Source organism: Phodopus roborovskii, unplaced genomic scaffold (assembly GCF_943737965.1).
Source record: "Phodopus roborovskii unplaced genomic scaffold, PHOROB, whole genome shotgun sequence".
Taxonomy (NCBI): Eukaryota; Metazoa; Chordata; class Mammalia; order Rodentia; family Cricetidae; genus Phodopus; species Phodopus roborovskii.
Window position 1 is genome coordinate 18833995 of NW_026126480.1, and position 25672 is coordinate 18859666.

The following is a 25672-nucleotide window of genomic DNA, read 5'->3' on the forward strand; positions in this document are numbered from 1 at the left end:
TCTCTTGCCACTGCCTTGCCCAGGTGCTAGGATTACAGGTGTACATCAGCAAGCTCACCTACTTTACTGTTTATTTAACAACCAGAAACATCATTCTTGAGACCCCGGGGACCATGACACAAAGACCACCAAGGAGGTGGGGCTTCTGTTTCCCAGATGAGGAAAGCACCAGAGGTCTCCCTGTGGAGCCTAGTGGCCTGGGAAAACAGCTCTGAGAGCTAAAGCCATTCCTCCCATCTGTTAAGAGAGTGAAAATTGAGACAGGGGCCATGATGCAAGTCTGCAATTCTAGCACACAGGAGACTGAGGCAGGCGAATCTCAAGTTCAAGACCACACTAGGCTACATAGAGAGTTGCAAGATAGCCTGTCTCAAAAACTAAACACATTTCTTGTCCCTAGGTGGTGTGATACAAATTGACATCTACTTAGCACTACTTTCTGTACTGGCACCATACATGTGCTATCTCATTCAACCATCAATCATTTCTTAAGAATGGGTCTTGTCTTCATTTTATGTGGAGATTGAGACTCCAAGAAGTTAAATTAGAAAAGCCTGTGGCAAACTAAAACCCAAGTGTCTTTACCTTTAACACTATGTCCTTGGGACAGAGAGATGGCTGAGTAAAGCAATAGCCTTTAGAGCTTGAGGGCCTAGTTCAAATTCCCTGAACTCATGGAAATCTGGATATGTCACAGATATGCATCTGTGATCTCAGATCCACTGCAGGCAGATGGAAGGTGGAAATAATAGCAACCTCAGAAGCCCACAGGCCAGACAACCTGACTGTGCAGCACAGCCAGACAACAATAAGACCCTGTCTCAAACAAGCCAGAAAATAAGGGCCGACCTTCAAAAGTTGATTTCTGGCCTCCACACATGTGCCACAGTGTTCATGTGCAACACACACACACACACACACACACACACACACACACACACACACAGAGAGAGAGAGAGAGAGAACCATGTCCCCTTCATTATGTTATATTCTTTCCTTATTCAATAATAAGTGAATAATGTATTTTTGTTATAATTAACTAGACAGTTTTACCATATTAAAATATTTCATAATAACAGTCAGACCACAGTTATTATCCAGCTATACTAATAGCCCATATTCAGCTCTGGAATCTGGAATTCTCCAGCTGTGTTTTTAAGAAATGCAATACTTGAGGAAAGCAAAGCAAATGAAATGAAGCTTTTGTACCTAAAGAAAACAAATGTGAAGACAGGTAGATTCTTTGCTTCAAATTAGAACTATAAGGGGACTTTTAACCATCCTGATAGGGGGTAGGGGTGTGGCTCACAGAGTTTCAGGTGATTACAATGCATATAGCGCTTTGAGAACCAGCACCCTGGACAGTACTCTTCCTCTGAGAGCTCTGTTCCCTGTGTCATGAAGCTAAGAATGGCCAAAGTCCAGAAAACTCTGGATGTAGCTGTGGGGATTTCCCTGACAGACAAATGGATAGATCCCAAACACACAGAAGGAAGCCCTGGTACCCAGGTAGTCTGTGGGTTGGCACTGAGTTGGAGGCTACATTTTACCTCCTCAGACTTACAACTCAACTAAAAGACCAAGAAAGGGAAAGGAGGCCTAATCTGGGTAACTAGCCCCCAGCATGAACAACATAGCCAATGCAGCCTTGGCATCAGATAATGAGAGTAGGAGAGACATCCCAAGGAGATCCCAGAAATCAGGCATGGGTCAGCTCAGACCACCAATGAGCATGGCCACCTTGAGCCAAGCTTGGACCCAGTGCTACACAATCTTCATGGGTTGGGAGGCCTTCCACTCCTCAGCTCTTGTCCAGGGCTCCATGAAACTACCACTGGATCTCCCCAGATCTCTCTAACCCACCAGTGGGATCCACTGAGGCAGCCTCAAGAGCCTCTGCCAGCATCCAAGGCTGGGTAGACATTTTCTATTCCCAACTCCCAATGTCATGGAGGATGACATGAAGGCCTCAAGAGAAACAAAGACATGCTTCAAAACTACTTTGCCCTTCTAAAACCTCAAACCACTGAGCAACCTTGAATAGCCTCTGTAGCTACAGGTAAGACATACTGCTTCATGATGCCTCTGCCAGGCACTAAGGAAATAAAGCACCCATGCTCAAGCAGGCTGGCCAGGCTCACTAATCCTTGTGCCCTCCCACCCTCAGCAGCTTCAGGATGCTGAACACCACATAAGGCTCCTACTGAAGCCTTTGAAGCCTTCCACTGCCCCATGGCTCAGAGCAGCATTGCCTTCAGGAAACAGGTTGCACCCACTCTTCAGATGTCAGTACCTGTTAGAAAGACAGATTTTGATCCAAGACACACCAAGATTGGCTGCCGATTTTGCCCCTGGCTGCCAGCAAGCTTACCTGTCACCCTGTTGCCCTGTAATTAGAGCAACACCTGGGAGAGAAGTCAAAGGAAGAGCGACAGGTGAGACCACCACCAGTCCTGGAGGGTGATGCTCCTCGGAGCCCAAGAGCACCCACCCTGCATGCAGCAATGCAGCTGGGCCACAGGGCCTAAGCCTCAGGGAGCTGGGTTCTGGGTGGGGTTTGGGGAGCAGCCTGGAGCCCCTCCTTGTAGTGATGCATCCTCAGCCAGGGCTGCATTTCTCTAGCTCACCTGAGATGCTCCTGCAAGAAAGAGCGAGGTTGACTCCTCCTGTTCCTGTTTATCTCCAAGTCTCTGCAGCAATTTTCCCAAACTGAACAGCAAGAGGGAGACCTCAAAGAGGCGAATCTCTCCCTAGCTGCATCTCCTTCCTAATCCTCTGGGTGCCTCTGAATAGAAGCTCAGGAGGAAGAAAACGAGATTTTCAACTTTCAGGAACTAGCTCTGTCGCCCTCTGCACAGCTCACAGCTCTGGAAGCCATCGCTGTCAGGCTTTTAGAAACTCGATCCACAAAATCCTTCAGCCCTCCATGTTCCCCAAAATGACAGTGCTCATGTGTGGCTGAAACCTGCCCGGATCCGGCAGCTCATTTAAATAGAGCTCATCACAACAACAGTGTTGGTGGAGAAGTGAGTAGCTGCAGGGCCCTGGGGACCCCCTGTTTATACGTAGGAAGAATGATGCAATCTGGGTATCAAAATAGCAATCCAGAATGGAATAACAGGCTCCCGCAACAGCAGTGCCTGCACAGCCAGAGCTCAAGTTGACACACTGTCAGCCCCACACTGCTGCAGCACGCAGATGCCAAGCACACACTCTCACCGCATCATTCTCAAAAACAGCAGGAGCTGCAGAGATCCCTCCAAGCCCCCTGCACTGCAGGAAAGTGCAGGGGATGGGGAACCTCCAACAGACACTAAAATCTGTCTCCTAAACACTCACCTGCTCCTGCTACTTCACCTGAAGTCCTTATCCTGTGACGTCACAGTCGGTTGCCATAGTGACCAATTGTCCGGTCACAAGCAGAGGATTAGGACTTCAGATGGAGAAGACACATGTTTTATGATGCACAGAGGTCCTGGGCAGGTAACCCTTGGCAGCTCTCCCTGTTCCCCCAAGGAAACACAATCACCCACAAGCAGGAGGAAGAAAGAAGGAAAACAGGGGTGATTTGGAGGAAAGAATTCAGGATAGGACAATACTGGATGATTACAGCAGCACAGAGCAATCAGAGGTGGGGAGTGAGGACTGCCTAGCAGGAGCAGGCTCCTGAATGGTCTTAAATGCTAAACAAAAGATCCTGGCCTTGACCTTAAGGAAATGTCACCCAGAAAGGCTCTAGGGGCCTGACTGAACTAGGTTTTATGACTAAGGGCAGGAAAGTCACAAATGAAGTTTATCCAGTTGAATATTGATGTGTGATCCTGAATGTGGGCAGATGTGTCAAAATGGGTCAAAAGAGTTGCTCTACAGAGAACATTAGTACATGACCAAAATAAGTCATGGGAGTAGTGGTGGTGTGTGAGGAGTCAAGAGGTGGGCTGTTCAGAACAGAGATAGGTATGAAAAGAAGGAGAGGGCCACTTTCAATCCTTTGTAATAGCCACACCTCTTAAATCAGACAGCATCCTGTCACACCTGCACTAGCGAGTTCAAAATCTGAAGCACTTTCTATAAATCCTCCCTCTACCAAACCTAAATCTCCAAGGATCATACACAGGGCCTAGAGTTTCAGCAAAGTTCCCAAATCATTCTTAGACATCCAGACAACACTGGTTTAAGGACTAACAATCTGGAAGCAATGGCCTGGACAACCACAGTGGCTTCCTAGTAATCTTCCTGCAATTTTCCTTCATGAGATCAAATCAACTCTCAGTGGTATGTGTGTGTGTGTGTGTGTGTGTGTGTGTGTGTGTGTGTGTGTGTGTATGTGTTTTAAGACAGGGTCTCATGTGGCACATGAGACCTCAAACTCACAACTGTACCTAAGGTTGACCTTGAATTCTTGATCATTCTGCTTCTACTTCCCAAGTGCCAGGATTTAAAGCTTTGAGAACAAACATGTCATGCCAGAATGACTTTGTGTTAAGACAGGGTCTCTATTTCCTAAAACTTACTATATAGATTAGGCTGGCCTCAAACTCAGAGATCTACCTGCCTTTGCCTCCCATGTGCTGGGGTTATAGGCATGTGCCACACCACTGCCTGGTCAGAATGACTTTTAAAATTATAGATTTGATCATGCCTCACTGATCACAATGACTCCCATTCTGCAGGAAAAACATTTGTCAAGAACCCTGAGAAAAATTTCTACAGAGTCCCATTTCTCCCCTTAAGTATTCCATATGCAGACAAAGCCACCTCCTTCTGACCTGCTTGCTCCTCCACAGGCCTCATTCTCACATTTCCAGCCTGGAGTTTTCACCCATGTTTCTATTCTGAGCAGCTCCTGCATAGCTATTTCATTTGATGCTACCAATTTTTCCAGTGATTAAAACAAAGGTCAGGACTACAGCTTGCCTGTTTTTGTCGATAAAGAACACAGTCAAGAATCAGCTTCTTGAACTGGGGAGGATTACCTAACATGTAAGTGCCCTGGGTTCCGTCCCCAGGACTCTGAAGATCAGAAGTTCAGTCATCCTCAGCTACTTACTGAGTTCAAAGACAGCCAGAGCTACATGAGACCCTATCTCAAGAAAAGAGGTCAGGGAGGACGTTGGTGGCACACACCTTTAATCCCAGCACCTGGGAGGCAGAGACAGGCGGATCTCTGTGAGTCTGAGACCAGCCTGGTCTACAGAGCAAGGCCCAGGACAGGCTCCAAAGCAATGCAGAGAAACCTGTCTCTAAAAACCAAAAAAAAAAAAAAAAAAAAAAAAAACAGAGAGAGAGGTCAGGGGAGGTGGAGGGGGGGAAATAAGAGGGACAGAGGGGAGGGAAGAGGGAAGGGAGAGAAGAAGGAAAGGAAGGAAGGAAGGAAGGAAAGAAGGATTCTTCTTAGAACACAGTACACAGTCAAGGCCATTGGTTTCCACATTGACCATGGCTGATTTTGTGCTACACTAGCAGAGTTGAGTAACTGTGATAGAAACTTTATGACTGGCAAAGCCAAAACTGCTATCTGGTACTTTTTTAGATTAAAAATAAAGTTCATCCTTAGCTCAAAAACAGAAGCTCCTTATACCCATTCATCTCCACACTGGGATAAGATTCTGATTACAGAGTCTTGCTTGTTACTAAAGCCACTGCCACCTGCGAGCTCTGGGCGTACAAATGGTTGACACGTGTGCCAGGCCTTCAGTCATGAGTAAGATGTCACTGATGAAGAGAGAGCATCACACACAGAAGACTGTAAGTGTAAAAGTGTGGGGCCCCCAGGACATGTGGAGGGACACAGGAAGTGAGGCTACAACGTGAATGTGGGCGAACTAGGAAGAGCCTTCAAGGTCAAGGTAGTTCTGCTCTTAACAGCAACTAACTAATGCTGGGTCCTTTTCATTTCTTTTTGTGGGACTGGGGATTGAACCCAGGGTCTTGTGCATGATAGACAGCCCCTTTACTGGTTATATCCCTTGCCCTCTTTTTACTTTTCATTTGGCAACAGAATTTCATTAGTCTTAAATTTCTGCAGCCTTTTCAAGCCTTGAATGTGCAATACCTTTGGCTCAGTCTCCAGAGTAGCTGAGATTATAGGCCTGTGACACTAGGCCCAACTTTTATTATTTTTTGTTTTTGTTTTTGTAGACAGGGTTTCATTGTGTAGCTCTGAAACTCACTCTATAGACTAGGTTGGCTTCAAACTGCCCAGCCTAAAGGTAACCAATAGTGTAGGCCTAGAGTTAGGAGTACTTGGGTTTGAAGTAGAAGATTTGGAAGCATAACCCCTAATGGCAGAACAAATATTACAAGAAAAAAATAAGGTAAACTACGATATCCAGGAACTAGGAGGTGTGGCAGGCAGCTGATCTGAAGCAGGATCCAGAGTCTCAGCCTGATAGCAGCTGACTGGCTGAGGCTGGAAATGAATATATCAAGTATCCAGCCCTTGGCCTTCACAATTTCATTTTCTGAGGAAGCACCTGGGTGTGAGGCCAGCTTTCTGTGCCCAAGAAATACTTACAGTAGATGCAAATGCAGACTGAGTCTGGGCACGTCTCTGTTGGTAGACTTTCAGTAACCCACTAGGACCTCTGTCTCTTTTTACACAAAATCTCAGGAGCTGATACAAAGGAGAATATACAGACACAATGGCCTGCAAAGTCACTGGCCCCACTTATGACTGGGCCTCAAAGGGGGCCCTGTAGGGAGTCCAAGACAGCATCCTACTATAGATCTGTAGCTTCTGTGGGCTTCAAGCCCAAACAAGCCCAGGGTTATTGGGCAAGGGAGTGAGATCTGATTGCTGGCTCTGCAAAAGACTGACCATGTGATCCTCAGCAGGCTTCTAGGCCCTTTCTGCACTCTCGATGTTACGTCTGTGCAGTAAACAGATAGAGATGAACTCTAAAGGCTTTTCCCACTATCTGGCCTCCACAACACTTAGTTAGTCACAACTAGTCCCCCATTCAATGAACCAGTGACAAGCAGACACTCCAAAATTGCCTATCAATCATTGCTACCTTCAACTTCCTCCCTCTGCAAATCTCTCTCCATAGTTTTCCAGGTGCAGCAAGCACATCCTCATCAAACACGACCTACCTCTTTTCAATCACCAGGGGAATTGCTCTCCCAGTAACGGGGATGTTCAGTGGTGCCAACACCACTCCCTGGGCCCTAGAGAGCCAATTAAGGTGAGGAAACTGTTCTTGAACTAAAAAGCCACCCTGCTGACAGGGCTCCAGAGCTCTAGCTTCTGCACCTGCCACACACTCTGGCTCCATTCAGGTTAGCAGCCCACCCTCCACCTGGGATTACTGGGGTACTGTCTACCTTAGACCCCATCAATTTGGACATGCTGTTCACCGCCTTGAATAAGCCAGCAGCAGTCAGCTGCCTCCCAGGCTCCGGAAACCAGTTCCACAGGCTCTGATTCTCACCAAGGCCATTAGATCCCCTCCAGCTGAGCTGCTCATTAAGATTAGAGTCATTTCCCTCTCTGATTCTGAGGTTGTAGCATCTTGCATCAGTTCCCTTTCTCTCCATCTTCCCAAAGCCCCCAAGGCCTGCCCACCAAGGGACAGTGATTACTCCCCACCTTTTTGAATTAGCATCATACAAGGAATATGCTGTTACCCTTAACCAGAAAACATGTTACCCAGGTCTATCTGCAGTGATTATTTGGTGTTCTAAGAGCTTATCAAGCACAATCTTGAAAGCCAGAACGGAGCTGGGATTGCTCAATCTATCAGTGCTAGAGTCTAGATGAGCTTCAGAGATGTGAATTCCAGACCAGTGTTCTTCCTGTACCTTGATGCTGTCTTCTACTTTGAAAATCAGGAAAGTAAGATTCTAAACAAGAAGATTCTAATATTGGGATGTGAAAAACAGCCTGTCAGTCACAAGTTAGTTTCTTTGAAGAGAAAAAGTAATGTTCTTTTTACTCACATGGAGAAGGAAACATCCAGTTAATTACCCTCCCTGACTTAGAGCAAAAAGTAAAACCAACAGAACCTTCAGAATCCTGAAGTCAGAGCCAGGACTTGGTAAATGTCATTTGTGGCACTATCCCTGCAGTGCCAGCTAATTTTACTCAAAGTGTAGCTTTACTACTCAATAGACAACTTTCCAGGTGAAGTTTGACCCTGGACTATTTTCAATGAAGACTTAAAAGAAAGCACTTAGGAAGGATCACTGTAAGTTGAAAATGTCATAAATGGAAAATATGTCCGTTCTCTTAGCCGACTAAGCATCATAGCTTGGCTTAGCCCACCTCAAACATGCTTGGAATACTTGGGCAAATCACCTTACACTGACACTCTTTTATATAAAGTATTCAGTGACTTGTGTAACTCATTGAACACTATGCTGAAATGAAGAGGGTATTTTGCACAATCACGAAACTGAACCATGCAGAGACAAAGCTCTCTCTTTGAGCCCCAGGCAGTGTTCTCACTGTATGAGAGTAGATACCTTCCCAGTATCCAGGCTTTCTGCAGAGTCACCTATTGCATAGCCTAGACATTGTGCACTCATCACACTCTTGCCTTTGTTCTGGTCTCCATTAATAGCCTTTAAATGCTTTGTCCATCAGGGATGGTGCCATACCTCTCTATTCCCAACACCCAAGAAGGCAGAAACAGGAGTATCAGAGGTTCGAGGTCATCCTTAGCTACATAGTTCAAGGACAGCTGAGCTGCCCTTCAACCTGTCTCAACAGAGAAAATATATATAATCCTTAGTCTGCAGGTTCTTTATATATCTTATAAAACTGTTAAATTTAGAACATAAAACATAGGCACAAGAGCCCAGTACACTATGTACCAATCAGGGTGCTTGATACTTTGCACATGCAGAAAGGAGCAGTGCCAAGAGTGAAGAGAATGCCCCCTTGATAAGCGGGAGCCATGGGAGGTCTGTGGACTCACAGCTGCTTACTCAGTTCATGAGTGCTCATCTAAGTCCTGGGCCCATAGCACCTTTTGCTGGGCTATGGAGTGGCAGAATCAGAAAGCACAATTGACTGGATGAAAACATGCTCACCTGTTACAGGGCCTGAGGGAGGCTCTCACTGCCACCGAAGGCTCAGAGCAGTACACCAGCTGGACAGACCCCGGAGTCAGGCAAAGACCTTCTTTCATTCAACAGGGCAACTTCTGGATCAGCTCAGCAATTGGGAGAAACACTCATTAAAGTGGATTTGTCCCTGTACAACATGACACTGTCTGGCCAGAGGGTGACATGGGAAACCTATTTATTTCACAGCTCTGTTCATCTCCCTCCCATCATCCCTCTAACTATCGGGACATCTTAAAACAAACCAGGTGGAAGGGGATTAGCCTTCTGGAATGCCTATGACCCTGCTGGATACAATGGCAGCTCTATCAGCTCTTTCCAAAGAGCCAGACCCTCAAACATGATTTCTCAAACTATGCCCAGGGATTCAGGATCAAATAAGACATTTTTCACAGGAATTGCCAGAGAGGGAGTGACAATTCTGCCTTCCTCCAGACAGCTTGCTTGGATAACACTCTTTTTAGTCCTTCACAAAATATTCATTGATCAACCTAATGCCCAACAATTCCAAGCACACAGAGAGCCTCACAACTCACTGTTCCCTGACTTGAACAATAAGCAATCCATGTACTGATGCACTTTCAATTAGAGTAACAGTTCCTTTAAGTCTCAGGCCTTTCTTTTCATCTCTGTACTGTAAATGTCATAGGGTCTGGTACACAGCAGTCAATGTATAACTATGGAGGAGATGAACATACAAACCAACAAACACTGCAATACAGAGTCTTAGTAACTCCAAATTATAAGGAGAAAATTTACTCCATTCCTTACCCACAAATGCAAATATGGAAGGTAGCAATGACATCATAAAAAAAAAAAAAAAATAAGATGCAGGCTGGGGAGGTGACTCAGGAATTAAGAGCACTGACTGCTCACAACTACTTATAATTCCAGTTCTAGGACATCTGATCCCATCTTCTGACCTCTGCAGGCTCCTGCACACATGTGGAATACATACATACACTCAGGCATACACATATACACACAATTTTTAATTATTTTTAAAATAATGTAAGACAGCCAGGCAGTGGTGGCACATGGCTTTAATCCCAGCACTTGGGAGGCAGAGGCAGGCGGATCTAAGTGCGTTTGAGGCTAGCCTGGTCTACCAAGCGAATTCCAGGACTGTTACACAGAGAAACCCTGTCTCAAAAAACCAAAATTAATAATAATAATAAGAATATACCACATATATAATAAGTTGCCTTTATGTTTCCAAATCAAGTGTCATATCTATAGGCCTTTCCCTTCCATTTCAGCTTTAGACTCCTAGATATCAGCATTTTTGAGCATTTCATACTCTTTTACTATATACTAAACATAATATAGAAGTTTTATGTACATATTGTCATTTAGGGTTTTTCCTATAGTCCTACAGTCATCATATAGGCAAAAAAAAAAAAAAAAAAAAAAAAGCCTTCAAGCACAGAGAGCTCCTCATCTAAAAAACTGCCTCTCAGCAACAGATAGAAACCATTATAGAGAACCCCAACCAATCAAAACACAGAGAACTAGGGACTGTGTAGTTCCCAGCCTCAGCTGATACACCTACAGCACATTCCTGCGCCTAAGGCTAGGGATCACAGCAGAAAAGATGGTGGAAAGATTGCAAGAGTCAGAGTAACAAGAAGCTGGCTGGCTGTGAGATTTCATCTTCTAGGAAATTTCAGAGAAGCTATAATCAGGAAATCTCACCAATGTCCATACCTAAACAAGACTTAAGTGAAGACAACATCAATAGACATGCTAAGATGAGAGGGGGAAATATCACAAGGCCCCGGCCCTAGACAAAGAACTACAGGAGACCAAGATATGCTAAGAGTAGAAGAAATAGTCTTCCCCAGGGAAAAGCCCCCCAAGTGATTATCTAATGCCAGATGGTCAGCCCTGAAAAATATAGACATGCAAGTAACATTATATGAACTAATCAGATTGTATTTATATATCTTGGATGGATGGATGGATGGATGGATATAGACAATAATAATTAAAGAAAAAGATTATGAATTTGAGAAGGAGCAGACAGAGTACACAGGAAGTGTTAGAGGGGAGAAAGGGAAGGGGAGAAATGATGTAATTATATTTTAACTTCAAAAATGTTTAAAATATAAAAATTAGGGCTGGAGAAGTGGCTCAGAGGTTAAGAGCACTGGCTGCTCTTCCAGAGCACCCATATGGCAGCTCACAACTGTAATTCCAGTTATAGGGAATCCAATACCCTTACACAGACATACATGCAGACAAAACACCAATGTACATAAAATAAAAAATTTTTTTAAGGAAAAGAAGTCTAGAATTTAAAAAAAATATAAGACTGGGCAGTGGTGGCTCACACCTTTAATCCCAGCACCCGGGAGGCAGAAGCAGGTGGATTTTTGAATTGAGGCCAGCCTGGTCTACAAAGTTCCAAGACAGCCAGAGCTATACAGGGAATTCCTGTCTTGAAAAACTAGAAAAAAATATAAAAAAAATAAATAAACCCTACCACTGTAATGCAAAGAGGAGGAGGAGCAAGTGGGTAAGCTGCTCAAGTTATGCAAGCATTGAGTGGAGGGCAGGTCAAGGTTGACACTCAGATGCCCACATGTGCTGACAGCAAATTTTATGTTAGGGCTCTTCATAGCACTTAGAATAATTTGGAAAATAACACTATGATTCTAATATTAATGTCATAGTTTTATGATTTTTTTTTTAAAGACAGGGTCTCACTATATATCTATGCCTGGCCTAAAACTCACTGCTTGTCTCTGCCTCCCAAGTGCTGAGATTAAAGGTATGCACCATTACTCCTGGCTAATGTTCTAATTTCAGTTTTAAAAAGTCATTGAGACATATAGAGTTCACACTTAAATCCTTAAATAAAATCAAAGACCTAAAAAAATAAAACTATAAAATTATTAGAGGAAAAATAAAAAGATTTATGACATTAGATATGGTAATGATTTTTTGGGAAATGAAACCAAATACATAAGCAACAAAAAAGACTTCACCATAATAAAAAAAAAAACTGGTAATATCAACAAGATGAAAAAGCAATCTACAGAATGGAAGAAAATATTTGTAAATCATATACCTGGTAAGAGGCTGAAAACCAGACTACATACTGAACTCTGGTAATTCAACAATAGCAGAAAGACCCAGTTAAATAGATAAGACTACCACACTACATCCACTCAACAACAGCTTCCTGTAGCCCTCACAGTTCTGGGAACCACTCTACTTTCTGTCACTATGACTTTGGCTACTATAGGTGCCACATTCAATAGCACCTGGCCTTGTGAGGAGTTTTTTATTTATAGCCTAGACAGCAACACACTTTCCAGATTCACCATCTTTATAAATTTATTGTATTTCCAGAATTATTTAAATTCTTAAATTCTTTCCTTTTGTCAGTGAAATTCTTATGTAACCCCAAGTATATGGAAATATAAAGTTCATATAAATCAAACATTTACTGATAATAATTTATAAAGAAAATTCTTTTAAAACAATTTTTGTTATATATATATGTATATAATTTTACCACTTATTAAAGATGGAAGCAAGTATTAAAGATTCACACCAGCACCCACATAAAAAGTTGAGCATGGCAATGGACACCTATAACCCATGCTTTGGGAGTGGAAACCAGAGGATCTCTTGGGCTTACTGGCCAACCTAGTTAATCATAGAAGACCCTATATAAAAAACTAGGGTGGAAAGCAAAAGAATACACTAATATCAATTTCTTGCCTCTACACAAATTTACACACTTGTGAATGCACACAAATACATATATACAATACATACACACATATATACACACAAAGTGGTTTGTTTTTGAGACAGGATCTCACCATGTAACTCTGGCTATCCTGAAACTCCCTATGTAGGCCAGGGTAGCCTTAAATTCACATGTGCCTCCTAAGTGTTGGGATTAATGGCACATACTACCATTCCTGATGTAATGTTTATAACATTTAATGAACAATGTTTAATTTTAAAACTCATATGTTAGTTTTAAAATGCAAGTACACAGCCAGGTGTGGTAGCTCATACTTCACCCAGTATATGGGAGGCTAAGGCCAGAGGATTGCCATGAATTTGAGACTAACCTGGCCTCCATATTAAGTTCCAGGCCACCATGGGCTACAGACTATACACTGCATGTCTGGCAGGAATGAAGATATTCTAAGGAAATAGTTGTGCCCTCTCTTTGGTTAACAGACTACTGAAAGAGTAGACCCTAAGAAATCAGAATTTCCCTAGGAATCTCTAGCACCAAGAATGACTGAAGTTCTGGGACAGCCAGAGGGGGTGCAGGAGAGCCTAACCTTGCCTTGCAGGAGACACAGGAGCTGAGACCATGGTGGGCAAGGGCCTACTTCTTGACCAGACTGCTTAGATATACATAACTATATTGCATTGCATTTAAAACCCTACCTCTGGTCAGACCCAAAATATGGATTTAGGAGTGACTAGATCTCTTTATACCTCTCAACAGTGTGACCACATTGAATAACTCTCTTGTCTCTGTTTTTCATTATTAATGTGGCTTGTAGAAGATGGGTGGCCAAACATGACTTGTTGGGGTACAGGTTTATAACCCCAGGTCTAGTAATAGCATGAGACCCTGGCTCAAAAAAAAGAAAAATTAAAAAATATACCCTATCTTCTCTGTACTCCAATCTCACAGCAGACTAAAAAAGAAACCATGTGGGTTCAAAGAATCAAAATCCACATTTAAAGTCCACTTTTAGCCATGATACCTCAAAGAAAACCTAGATTTGTGCTACAAGTCATTTTGGATATACTGTGGGAAACAAAACAATAAAGATGAAGGGTGGTGCCCAAGGTACCACTCCTTTTTTCCCTTACTCCCTGTACATTTCATGCCATACTGGCTGTGCCTCATTCACTCCCTGCCAGGAACACTGAAAGGAAGGACCTGCTTCTGGTCCCTGAGGACTTTACAGTTCTCAGTGCAACTGTTTCCTAGGAAACCTGTCATGCAGGAGTAAGGCACTGGCTCCCCCCTGCCGGGTAGCATTTTCAACAGCGGATACGTTCCATTCAAAATCTGTCCCTGACTAGTAGCACCAGGAGACAGGCCCTTCTCTCTTGGCCAGGAAGGCTACATACACTAGGACTCATTCTCTCCATCTTTGGATGGAGGCAATCAAACCCTGAATCAAAATCGTCACAGGTTTCTTAGTCTGCCACCACCAACTTAAGGAAACCCCAAAGATGAAAAGTCCCCACCTTACAAATCCCAAAGTGTTTGCTTTGTCTCTTGGATTCCCTAGAGATGATTTCAGCAGTGAGAATCCTTTGGGCATTTAAATTGTGACTCTCTCTTCTCCTGAAGCTTGGTCCCTATGAAACAGGAAGATGCCTGACCCATAGACTGAAGCAAGGCATGATGCTCTTGTACTTACCATCTGGGACTGTCCCATAAGCCCTGGTGACATGCCCTAGCTCCCGCATGAAGCCCTGGAAGCAGTCCTTACAGAGCAAATGTTGGCATGGTAGAAGCCGAGAGCCCTCTTCACGTAAGTCCCGTCGGCACAGAGAGCAGGTCAGTGCCACAGCCTCCAGGAATACATCTGTAGAGCAGAGTGACTGCCTTGGACCGCTCATGCCCAGGCCTGGGCCCATGTCTGTGCCTGTGTCTGGGGCTTCAGCTTTTCCACTGATATCCTCAGGGGTGAAGCAGCGTGTACAGCGAGCGAGTTCCACTCCCTGCAAGCAAAGCACAGGCAGAAGGGCTTATTCTTTGGGACAGAAGTTCCTGGACAGGTAAGAAGAGAAAGTCTCAGAGATCTGTGACTCTCAGCTTCAACCCTGCACAGGAGCCTGCAAAGAGTCCAGTGAAAACAAATTCCAGGGGTGTTTGCTAGGTTTTGTGTGTCTAACAAGGTTTGATGGGCTTCAAAAGTGCCCCAATCTACCTGTGCCTCTCTACTGGTAAGCAAGGGGAATCCAAGTTTACTTTTGGAAAAGGGTTGAAAAGTGCCAAATTTGCATGCTTATATCTATCCTCACAACTACCCTTGGAAATAGAGATTATGACACTTTTACAAATGAAATGAAATCAGAAGGTACAGGCTCTCAGAAGCAGGATGATACACAAAGAGGTGAGTTCAAGTTCGAACACAGTTCAGGTCAGCCTGATTCTAGATACCACACTATGAACTGCTGGGATGTTCTCAGGCTAAGAGCCTTTCTCCTGAGTTCAATTAAAATGTTATTTTAAAATTATGTTTATGTGTGCACTTATTTGTATGTACAATTGCCTGCAAAAGCCAGAAGAGGACAACAGACTCCCTGAAGTTGGAGTTACATATAGTTACATATAGTTGTGGTTGTTTTGTTTTAGGGTTTAAAATTTTTCATTCTACATGTATAGGTGTTCTGTCTGCATGAGTATCTGTGCACTAGGTGTATGCCTGGTGCCCAAAGAAACCAGAAGATGGTGTCAAATCCCCTGGGACTGAGTTACAAAAGGTTGTGAGCTGCCATGTGGGTGCTGGGAAATTAACCCAGGCCCCCTGGAAGAGCAGCCAGTGATCTTCACCACAGAGCCATCTCTCTGGCCCTCTAATAATTTAATTACTGTTTCTCTAACAGTGGTGTTTTTAAAGGTATAGCTAAGGTCCACCCTAAGATTTTAGGGGTGGTATTGAACTTGAGACTAGCTCACACCAAAGACTATCTGAGATTAATGAGGCGAGGTGCAGACATGCCAAGCATGCATTCTTACCACGTGGAGTTTAAATGACACTGTAGGACATTATATTATTGTGTGTTTACCAAACTTAGCCACACAAGTGAGTAGAATGTTTAAATCACAGTGGTAAATTTCGTTTAACAAAAATTTCATCTTGATATGAAATTTAATATTGCTAATCTGGCTGTTTGAGTTTTGTAGGGTTCTATTTTTTGTTTCATTTTTATCATATTTGAACACTAGTTCTATAATCACAGAAGAGCTATGACCAAAAGAGCTTGTATCTACCTTTAAATTTGTACTTAATAAATATTTCATTCAGTCTGGCTGGGGCTCTGCCATTATGCAAGTCTGGATCTTTAAGAACCAAATCCACTGAGGAAGAAGGGTTGATGAGACTGGGAGGGCCAGGCCTTCTGGGTCCAGGAAGGTACCACCATGCAAAGAGATGAATATTGTGGAGGCCACTGCAAACACCAGGGCTAGCCCAGTAACGATCCATGTGAGGCAAGGAAATCTGGTTCAGCATGACTTAGTAGTTAGTGTTAGTTCAAACTTGTAGAGTCACCTGGCAGTTTATTTTAGGCATATTTAGGTACAGTACAATTTGGAAAACATTTCCTATGTAACACAATCCCCTGTGCACAAGGAGGCATAATTACAGCAAAACTCTCCTCAAAGGACATGCCACTTTTTCCATGAAGATGGGTTCTGAAAATAGGCTACATGTGTTAGCTTCAGGGGCTGGGGTTGGATCTGGTGTGGTCTAGGTCATACAGATGGTGCCAGGGTCACATAGACAATATATTGAGTACCTCTGGTCTTGCTAATGGAAACTTGGGAGAGCGCCTAGTCATATTGACAGTGCAAGGATTACCTAGGCTATCAGCCAATTCCATTCCCAGCCTTCTGGGTGGAAAAGAGATTATACTTTTTTTTCCCTTGAAAAGACAACCCCAGGACTGGAGAGATGACTTAGCAGTTAAGAACACTGACTGCTCTTCCAGAGGACCAGGGTTCAATACCCCCACATAGCAGCTAACAACTGTCTGTAACTCCAAGATCTGACACTCTCATACAGACATTCATGCAAGGAAATCATCAATGCACGTAAAATAAAAAAAGTTATTTTTTAAAAAGAAGAAGACAAGACAACTCCCAGTGTTTAACAGTTCTGGTTTCCCTCCTGCTATCTATGAGCACAAGGACTTTTGTGCTTCCAGCAGGATAGACTTCCAGTTCTGTGGGCACTGATTACATTACATCATTGGTTCTCAAACTTTGTGACTTAAAATGTTTTTTTTGTTTGTTTGTTTGTTTTTGGGTTTTTTGTTTTGTTTTGTTTTGTTTTTTCCTTTTAAAGACAGTGTCTTACTTCATGCAGCCCTGGCTGGCCTAGCACTCACTATGTAGACCAAAACCTTTAATCCACAGAGACTGCCTGCCTCTGCCTTCAGAGGTTTGGGATGTGCCACAAATAAAAACATGTGCCACCATCCCCAACTGTTGTTTCTTTTAACCAGATTTAGAGAGAGAGAGAGAAGGGTTGCGACAAACTGTGCAGAAGGACACAAGAACATGTTGTAGGTGGGAGAGGAATTGTAAAAGTCATATAGTAAGCTGGGCAGTGGTGGTGCATGTCTTTAATCCTAGAACACAGGAGGCAGAGGTAGGCAGATCTCTGTGAGTTTGAGGCCAGCCTGGTCTACAGATCCAGTTTCAGGACAGCTAGGGCTGTTACACCAAGAAACCCTGGTTCAAAAAACCAAAAAAAAAAAAAAAAAAAAAAAGGAAAAATCTCCAGAACCCACACAAAAGCTGGGCAGGGCAGAGAAGCCTGGGTCTGTAATCTAGTGTTGGAAGGCAGAAATGGGCAGATCTTGGAGCTCACTGGCTAACTCAAAAAATGAGGTGAAGCCATTGAGGAAACACATGGGCACACATATTCATACAACACTAACAGAGAAAGATAAACATCTGCAACTGTTTCAGTCATCGCCTGTCACTGTTACCTGAAATAATCAAATTATAAAAGGGTGTTTTAGTTAGAGTTTCTATTGCTGTGAAGAGACACCATGACCATGGCAACTCTCACAAAGGAAAACATTTAATGGACACTGGCTTACAGTTTAGTCTATTATTATCATGGCAAGAAACACGGTAGTGTGCAGGGCAGGCAGACATGGTGCTGAGGAGAGGCTGAGAGTTCCCCAATCAGCAGAAGGAGACTGTGTGCCATACTGGGTGTAGCTTGAGCATTTGAGATCTCAAAACCTGCCTCCACCGTGACACACTTCCTCCAGCAAGGCCATACCTACTTCAACAAGGCTATCCTTTATAGTACTGTCACTGGCTGGGCCAAGCATTCAAACACATGAATCTATGGGGGCCATACCTATTCAAACCCAGAAAGGTTACTTTGTGTTGCAGAGTTAGCATCCTAGAGTGTGATCAGGCAAACAGGAGTCTGGTAGGAGTACAGTTCTAATGACCTAAAGGCCTCCCATGAAGCTCCCTGCTTCAAAGGTCCCATTGCTTCCCCAGTAGCATAAGCTGGAGAACACAGTGCAGGGGTAGTGGTGCAAACCTTTCATTTCAAGGCAGCCTGGTCTATACAGAAAGTTCCAGGCCAACCAGAGCTACATAGTGAGGCTCTGTCTTAAAACAACAACAAAGATCCAATATATAGATGAAGCAAGTTTCATTTTAAAAGGATAAGAAAACACCATGACTCAAACAACATATACCAGCAGCGTTCAGCTTATGCCCTGTGCTTTTAGCCATGGAGAAACCTAAGCTAAATACAATTTCACCTGGACAGTGTCGAAGGAGGGGAAGCTTTACATACAACGCTATCTTGTCACAAGCCACCTACTTTTAACACCTTACCACATGTGGTAAGAGAAACAGGTACTGGATGTCTTTAATCTTCCAAGGGATGGTGTTGCAAATTTCACATCACATTGAAGACTGTTTGCTTGGGTAAATAAGTTCAAATTACTATCAGAATTTATATGTCAGTGGTAAAGTGTGTGAGTGAGAAACAAAGAGAATACATATTCTGCTATACTGCAGCTTCAGGGCCAGTAAAGGACCTTGTCTCAAGAGAATAGGGCAGAGAGCAAAGGAAGACATCTAGAGGTAAACTACTACTCTGACCTCCATGTATGTGGTATACACCCCCACACAAATGCACACACTGCACACACACACACACACACACACACACACACACACACACACACACGAATATACTGTGATCATCAGCTCTGTAGCAGCTATGTTTTCATGTAACCATGACCTGAAAATAATACAAAGCTTTGTGAGGCAGTATGACTTGAGATGTCTATACCTTTTTTTTTTTTTTTTTTTTTTTTTTAGAATTCCTTTTAATGTATTTTTCCTGTTAAATATACATTTAAAAATTCCTTATAGAATAAACCTGAACTTCCAAGTTTTTCTATTCTTCTCACATTGAAAAAAAAAAAAAAAAAAGGAACAGACTCTGGCTCGTCTTACTTTGAGTTAATAGTGTCTGTGGAGTCGAGTCCCCCCCCCCACTGGTCTCATAATGTAGCCTTGACTGGCTCTGATCCACATGTGTTTGCCTCCCCTGTGTTACATGCCAGGCCAGTAGTCTTTCCAATTAAAGATGAAGAACAAGACAAGGCTTGGGGTTGGAGAGATGCCTCAGTGTTTACAAGAACTGGCTGCTCTTCCAGAGGACCCAAGTTCAGTTGCCAGTGCCCTCAATGGGTGGCTCACAATCACCTAAAACTCCAGGTCCAGGGGATCCAGTGTCTTCATTTGGCCTTAGCTGGTACCTGTACACGTATCATACACTCACACAGACAAACATACATATATACACATAAATAAAAAGATCTAACAAAAGAAGGAAGGAGAAGACAACAGATGTGAAGTGTTCATACTTTCAAGAATAACTGCTATTTGAAATACAAAGCAAAACCAGAAGCCCAGAGAGGTGACAAAGGGAAAGAGGCTACCAGAGCATGCTTTCAGATAACAATGTGTTCCCAAGACCATGTGGAGCAAGGTCTGAGATTTACCTGTCTCACTAGGTGGCTATTGTCTGGTGTCATCTCCCTTTGCTTCATTTCACAAGCATTTTTCTGAGCCCCAACCCTCTGAAGTAGCTCGGATGCCTGTGATGTCACAAGGCTGGGCTATACTTCATAGAATGGTCACCAAAGATAATTCCCATGGGTCATGATCAAGGTCATGGCCCATCTGCCCCATGGGGAGGGAGAGGTGACCTAATGTCTTAACACCTGGCTGCTATTCAACTTTGCAGATACAGAACTGAGACATTTCTGTTTTGTCAGAGGTGGAAAACCTGAAGCAGCTGATTTTGCCGAACAAGCACAAAAAAGAGCCTGAGTCAACTGGTTACTGTGAGAGGAAGAAAGGGAGCTGCCTAGAAAACCACAGCTGGACAAATCCCCCAAATACTCCATTCTAGAGATCAAACTATTACTACTACTATTAGGTGAGTACCAAAGCCAACAGTGAGTCCTAGACTCACTCAAGGAGGTGTTCTGTCAGCCAGGTGTCCCAAAGAGAGGATGCAACTACTCTATAACCAAAAAACATGGCGGACTATTCAGAACAGAAATTGTTCTCCGCCCTTTGCCCTGATTTGAGCCTTGATCCAGGGGTCATTAAAGTTCACTTGATGTTACTTTCCATTCCCAGGGCTCTTCCCAGCTTACCTCCATTGACAGGTCATCTTCCCAATGGTAGTTTCTAACTAATTTGGCTCATCACTTGCACACTTATCAGACAGTGGAAGGTCTCTTCTTAGATCTTGATCCCTATTCTCAAACCCCTCTTTCTGCTGGGCACAGGCAGTATATGACTAATGCCTGTGAGACGAAGGAGAGATGAAGATCATGATGTTGTGAGGTCAGAAAGGGAGTGGTCACTGAGGTAAAGAAAACAAAAAACAAAAAACAGGGGAACTAGAGAGAGAAGGGTAAGTTTAAAGCCCAGGCTCTGTATCTTACCAACTACATAACCTCTGATAAATCACATAACTCTTTTTTTTTTTTCTTTTTTTCTCATGCATAAAATGATGCTAGCAGTCCTGAATCCTCAGGCCAATACACTTTGTAAATTCCAAAGCACTCTGAAGATGTTTGGGCTAATACCATCGTGGTCTGGAGTGCTATTGTATGTAACAGACTATTAAGGTAGTTCTTAGGAACTCAGGAAGAATTGGTCATGATGGTGCATGCTTAAAGTGTCAGAATATGGGAGGCTGAAACAGGAAGATAAAAAGTTTAAGTTTAGGGAAATCATGACGGGTACTGGAAAACTAGCTCCCTAAGGCTAGTGAAGACATGGGTAGTTCCAAATATTTGTCCTTATACTCACAGATAACAGCCCTCATCCTTCATCAAGGAAACTTCTCTTTGCAACAGGCAAAGAGAGACTGATACAGAAAAACCACAACCAAGCAAAATGCAGAGTTGTGGAGTCCAGTCTCACTGGACTCATCTACAAAACAACTGCTACATCTGCAGCTCAGGGACCATTGCAGAAGAGGGACAGAAAGATTGTAAGAGCCAGAGAGCAGAGGCCTTGCTGTGAGATTGTCTCCCAGGAATGTCAGCTGCTACACTCATAAAGTCTCACCAATATAACTACCTAAACAGGAGCCGAACAAGGACAACAATAGATGTGCTATTATAGTCCCAGTGAGAAAGTTGTAGATTATCACGCCTATTCCACAAGAGTGGAATTCCAACAGTCTGGAGGCCCAATCAGTCTAGCCTTGTCTACAGAGTATGATCCTGTCTCAAAACAAGCAAATAAAGATTAATCTTGAGGAAATGGTGTAGCTAAAGTCAAACTGCCAAATTGTAATGGATTAAACACTGAACAAGAGCCAGGTGGTGGCTGCATGTGCCTTTAAAGCCAGCACTTGGGAGGCAGAGGCAGGCCTGTCTCTCTTGAGGTTGAGGACAGCCTGGTTTACAAAGTGAATTTCAGGGCAGCTAGAGGGCTACACAGTGAAACCCTGTCTCAAAAAACAAACAAACTCAAACAAACCAACAATAACAATAAAAACACACTAGAATTTCCATGATATGCTCTGCTTTGGGGGAGCTTGGCTGCAGAAAAAGGAAAGGGTCCAACGAGAGATAAGAATCTAGGGTACTTGGCTATAATATTCTCTAGTTTAACAGATCAAGACAAAAAATTAGCGGATTTAGATCTTGTGCCCACACAGAGCAGTTGGGGCAGTTTTTAATTCTTAATAAACATACTACACGTTTAGCCAGGCGGTGGTGGCACACACCTTTAATCCCAGCACTCCGGAGACAGAGGCAGGTGGATCTTTGTGAGTTCGAGACCATCCTGGGCTACAGCGTGAGTGCCAGAACAGGCTCCAAAGCTACATAGAGAAACACTGTCTCAAACAAAACAAAACAACAGCAACAACAAAAAACCCATACTACACGCCAGGAACTCATGGATTTAAAGAGGAAAAACAAAACGGCCAGTCCTTAAATCCTGAGAGGATTTGGGTTCAACTGGGAAGACAAATGTAACTTGGTAACTAAGCGAGTTACATGCAAGATTTTGTGGTGGTTCAAGTACACAAACAGGTCCAACAAGGGCCACACTGGAACTGCTTGCATCAGGAGCTGACTGGACTGGGAACCTGGGGTCCAGCATTCCAGCCAGGCTACGAAGAAAACTTAAAGTGATGTTTATACAAAATATTTACAAAATCTAGACCCCCTGAAGCACAGCAGTTTGTTCAAATTTGACAGGACGACCATAAAGACAGGACAAGAGCCAAATAGAAGGGCAGTGTCCAAGCATGGGGAGTCCGAGGCCTTGAAGCGGCTTCATTGTGGCCAGGAGTCAGCCATCAACAAAACTGGAACAGAGCAGGGTAGTCTGGACACGCCATGCTGAACCGCAGCTGCGTGGCTCGCAAAATTAGCTCCGAGGTCGCGTAGATTGGCGCCACCAGGACACTCCGCCCTCCTATACGGAAAGGAAGCGGCTGCGGGCGCCGGTGACGTCAGAAACCCCGCCCAAGACCAGCCTCCTGGCCGGAAATGACGCATTGGTCCCGCCCTCACGCCTGCTACCTCGCGAGACTTTGCGTGCTCCTCCCTCTTTCCTTTCTGCCGCCGCCATGGTAGGTCTTTCTTCCTTGGCCTCCGCTTCCTCGCGGTCGTTCTGAGGTCTCCCTCCCTATCTCTCAGCTGCTTGCCCAGATCTTAGCGCGTTTTCGTGGCTGCGCCTAGTCTGCGGGGCGGGATGGCACGCGTGGGTCTGGGGCGAGGAGGCTGGGGCTGCGTGATGCGGCCGGGGTTCGGATCGCTAAGACACGCGGGGCGGCATCCGGGCGCCGTCCCAGGCGGTAAACTCAGCCTTGCTGAGTGCTCCAGAAGGCAAGTCCTTGATTGCAGGCATATTTCAGACAGCAAGCGTTGCTCATCCCTCACTTCCCATGAGCCTAATCTGTTCGCTGCTTCCCCATACAGCCATCCAGACTGAGGAAGACCCGGAAACTCCGGGGCCACGTGAGCCATGGCCACGGTCGCATTGGTAAGTGTGGACCTCCTCTTTTGGTAGGCCCATGTTTGGGCCTTTTCGGCATAAACAGTTTAGCAGTGAGTCGCCAGTCAGATTGAACAGCAATTTCTCTGTTTGAAGATCCTCTTGTTCAGTTTAAGATGATTTTATGTTGGTAGTGGAGTGAGACGTAACCACATCGTTGTGGTGTGGAAGGCCTAAAAGGTTTATATTTAATCCCTGAGACTTTAATGGTCATGCTTAAGAAATGGATTGTAGACTGAGAAAAGGCAGGGACATGTGTGCATCTAGAGAAGGCTGATAGCGATGTAGCTTTGCATGCCTGCAGGTAAACACCGCAAGCACCCAGGAGGCCGCGGGAATGCTGGAGGCATGCATCACCACAGGATCAACTTCGACAAATAGTGAGTGTTCCTTGGAGGTCGGTTTTAACTGACAGGGGTTGCCTTTGGAGGCGAGGGAAGAAGGAATAACCTAGAACAGCTACTGTCCGGAAACTGGTTTAACGTTGGGCACTGCTACCTTTAGTAAGCAATTGAGAGAGAGAACTTGTCCGAGGCTAGAGTCACGCTTAGGTATTGGTTGTTGCCTTAGTGTGCTAGAGTCCTCGAAGAGTAACTGCTGACCTTATTCACTGGCTGTGGACTGTCTGGCACAGTCAGTCACCAGGTTAGTGACATGCCATGCATCAGATTCGGAGTTAGGTTTTATCCAGCTGTTAGGGGGTGACATTTAAGGAAGCTCTTTAAAGGAGGACACTAGTGAGTGACCTGACTTTACAGATTTGGTTAAACTTTGTGTCGGGTGTCTGCTGTGTCAAAGTTTACAAGGGTGAACCTACACACTGGACTAAGAAGAGGTAACTGCAAAGATCAGTCTGAAAATGGTTTTCTGTTCCCAGCCATCCAGGTTACTTTGGGAAAGTTGGTATGAGGCATTACCACTTAAAGAGGAACCAGAGCTTCTGCCCAACAGTCAACCTGGATAAGTTGTGGACACTGGTCAGTGAACAGACTAGGGTCAATGCTGCCAAGAACAAGACTGGAGCTGCTCCCATCATTGATGTTGTGCGATCGGTGAGTGGACTGGTTTGTTATATCCTTAGTGGAACTTGTAATGTCTGCATTTTTTTCTTTGAATCCAAACCTATGTGTTTGGCCACTGCCAGTGAAGAGTCCACATTTTAATAGAATTGTTGCAGGTAATTGAATTTGTCTGAGAGAGAACTTTTACCCATTCCTTTTGTTCCCCACGTGTGGAGTGAGGTTCAGAGAACATTTTATCAAGTATTGGCTTAAAAAAGAGTGAGCTGTTCAGTAAATAAAGTTTCCCTATGGTTGTGCTGTCTTGGTTTTATAACTTGAGCTGTATTTTGATTCAGAGGGGGCTCTCCCCTCCATTACTGCATGAGTGCAGAGACCCAAACCACGGGCAGGTAGCCATAATTCCATTCCCAGCCTATTTGGTGATCTGTATTTAGCCGAGACTAGAGTCACATCCTGACATGGTGCTTGTCATGGTGTGCTAGAGTTCTCGAAGATAATCTGCTGGTCTTGATTCACTGGTAGGGGCCTTCAGTGTCCCTGTTAGTGCCCAGATCAGAAACATGTCCTATCAGAGGCCACACATAGTAATGCATACTTTGATCACAGCACTATGGAAATGTTTTAGTGGATCTCTATGAGGCCATATTGGTCCTCACTTGAGTTCCAGGCCAGCCAAAGTTACATAGTGAGACTATTTCAAATGGGGAACAAATCCTACCTGAATCTTGGGGTGTTGTTGAGTGTCAGCTATATTGTATTAAGAACTTTTTTCTTTGTCTAGGGCTACTACAAAGTTCTGGGGAAGGGGAAGCTCCCTAAACAACCTGTCATCGTGAAAGCCAAATTTTTCAGCAGAAGAGCTGAAGAGAAGATAAAGGGTGTTGGAGGTGCCTGTGTCCTGGTGGCTTGAACCACCCAGGGAGGTTAATTAAATGCTAACATTTTCCAAGTGATCTGAGTGTAGGTTCTTTAGTTACATTCCAGCAGTTGTAAATTCACGTGTGCCCATATATGCTGTTTCTTGTTAATCAAAAAATTGATAACACCATTACTTTCAGACAAAAAAAATGTATCAAAAGTTAAGATTCCTTGATCTCAACACTCAGGAGGCAGTGGCAGTTGGAAGCCAGGTGTTGGTGGTGCACACTCCAAGTCTCAAAAAAAAAAACAAGCGAATGGCATGGAACTTGATTAGAGTTGAGAGTGGTGCTAACTGGACAGGCTGGGCTCCAGTCTCAATGGTATCTAGGGGGGGCATAATTACAAG

General features: G+C 44.1%; 2 protein-coding genes and 2 non-coding genes across 15 annotated transcripts in view; 3 read left to right on the forward strand and 1 right to left on the reverse strand.

Moving 5' to 3' along the window:
* The window catches only part of Trim66 (tripartite motif containing 66), a 57342-nt gene extending 34308 nt beyond the window's left edge, over window positions 1-23034 (reverse strand). For 9 of the 12 annotated variants that reach the window (XM_051192581.1, XM_051192572.1, XM_051192582.1 and 6 more), the window contains exons 1-3: window positions 22909-23034; window positions 20512-20723; window positions 14487-14790 (exon numbers count right to left, since the gene is read on the reverse strand). In XM_051192581.1, coding sequence (XP_051048538.1) covers window positions 14487-14790; window positions 20512-20517 — 310 coding nt within the window. In that variant the 5' untranslated portion in view covers window positions 20518-20723; window positions 22909-23034. The other 3 variants (XM_051192577.1, XM_051192576.1, XM_051192575.1) reach the window with 3 other exon arrangements.
* Window positions 23035-23255: 221 nt separating this feature from the next.
* Window positions 23256-25354, forward strand: Rpl27a (ribosomal protein L27a). Its single transcript, XM_051192645.1, has 4 exons — window positions 23256-23371; window positions 23672-23763; window positions 24261-24435; window positions 25187-25354. Exons 1-4 carry the CDS (start codon window positions 23354-23356, stop codon window positions 25313-25315), a joined length of 414 nt encoding a protein of 137 aa, XP_051048602.1. The 5' UTR covers window positions 23256-23353; the 3' UTR covers window positions 25316-25354.
* Window positions 23912-24041, forward strand: LOC127228965 (small nucleolar RNA SNORA3/SNORA45 family). Its single transcript, XR_007835064.1, has one exon. It is a non-coding gene; the product is annotated as a small nucleolar RNA SNORA3/SNORA45 family (small nucleolar RNA).
* Window positions 24839-24969, forward strand: LOC127228964 (small nucleolar RNA SNORA3/SNORA45 family). Its single transcript, XR_007835063.1, has one exon. It is a non-coding gene; the product is annotated as a small nucleolar RNA SNORA3/SNORA45 family (small nucleolar RNA).
* Window positions 25355-25672: the final 318 nt, after the last annotated feature.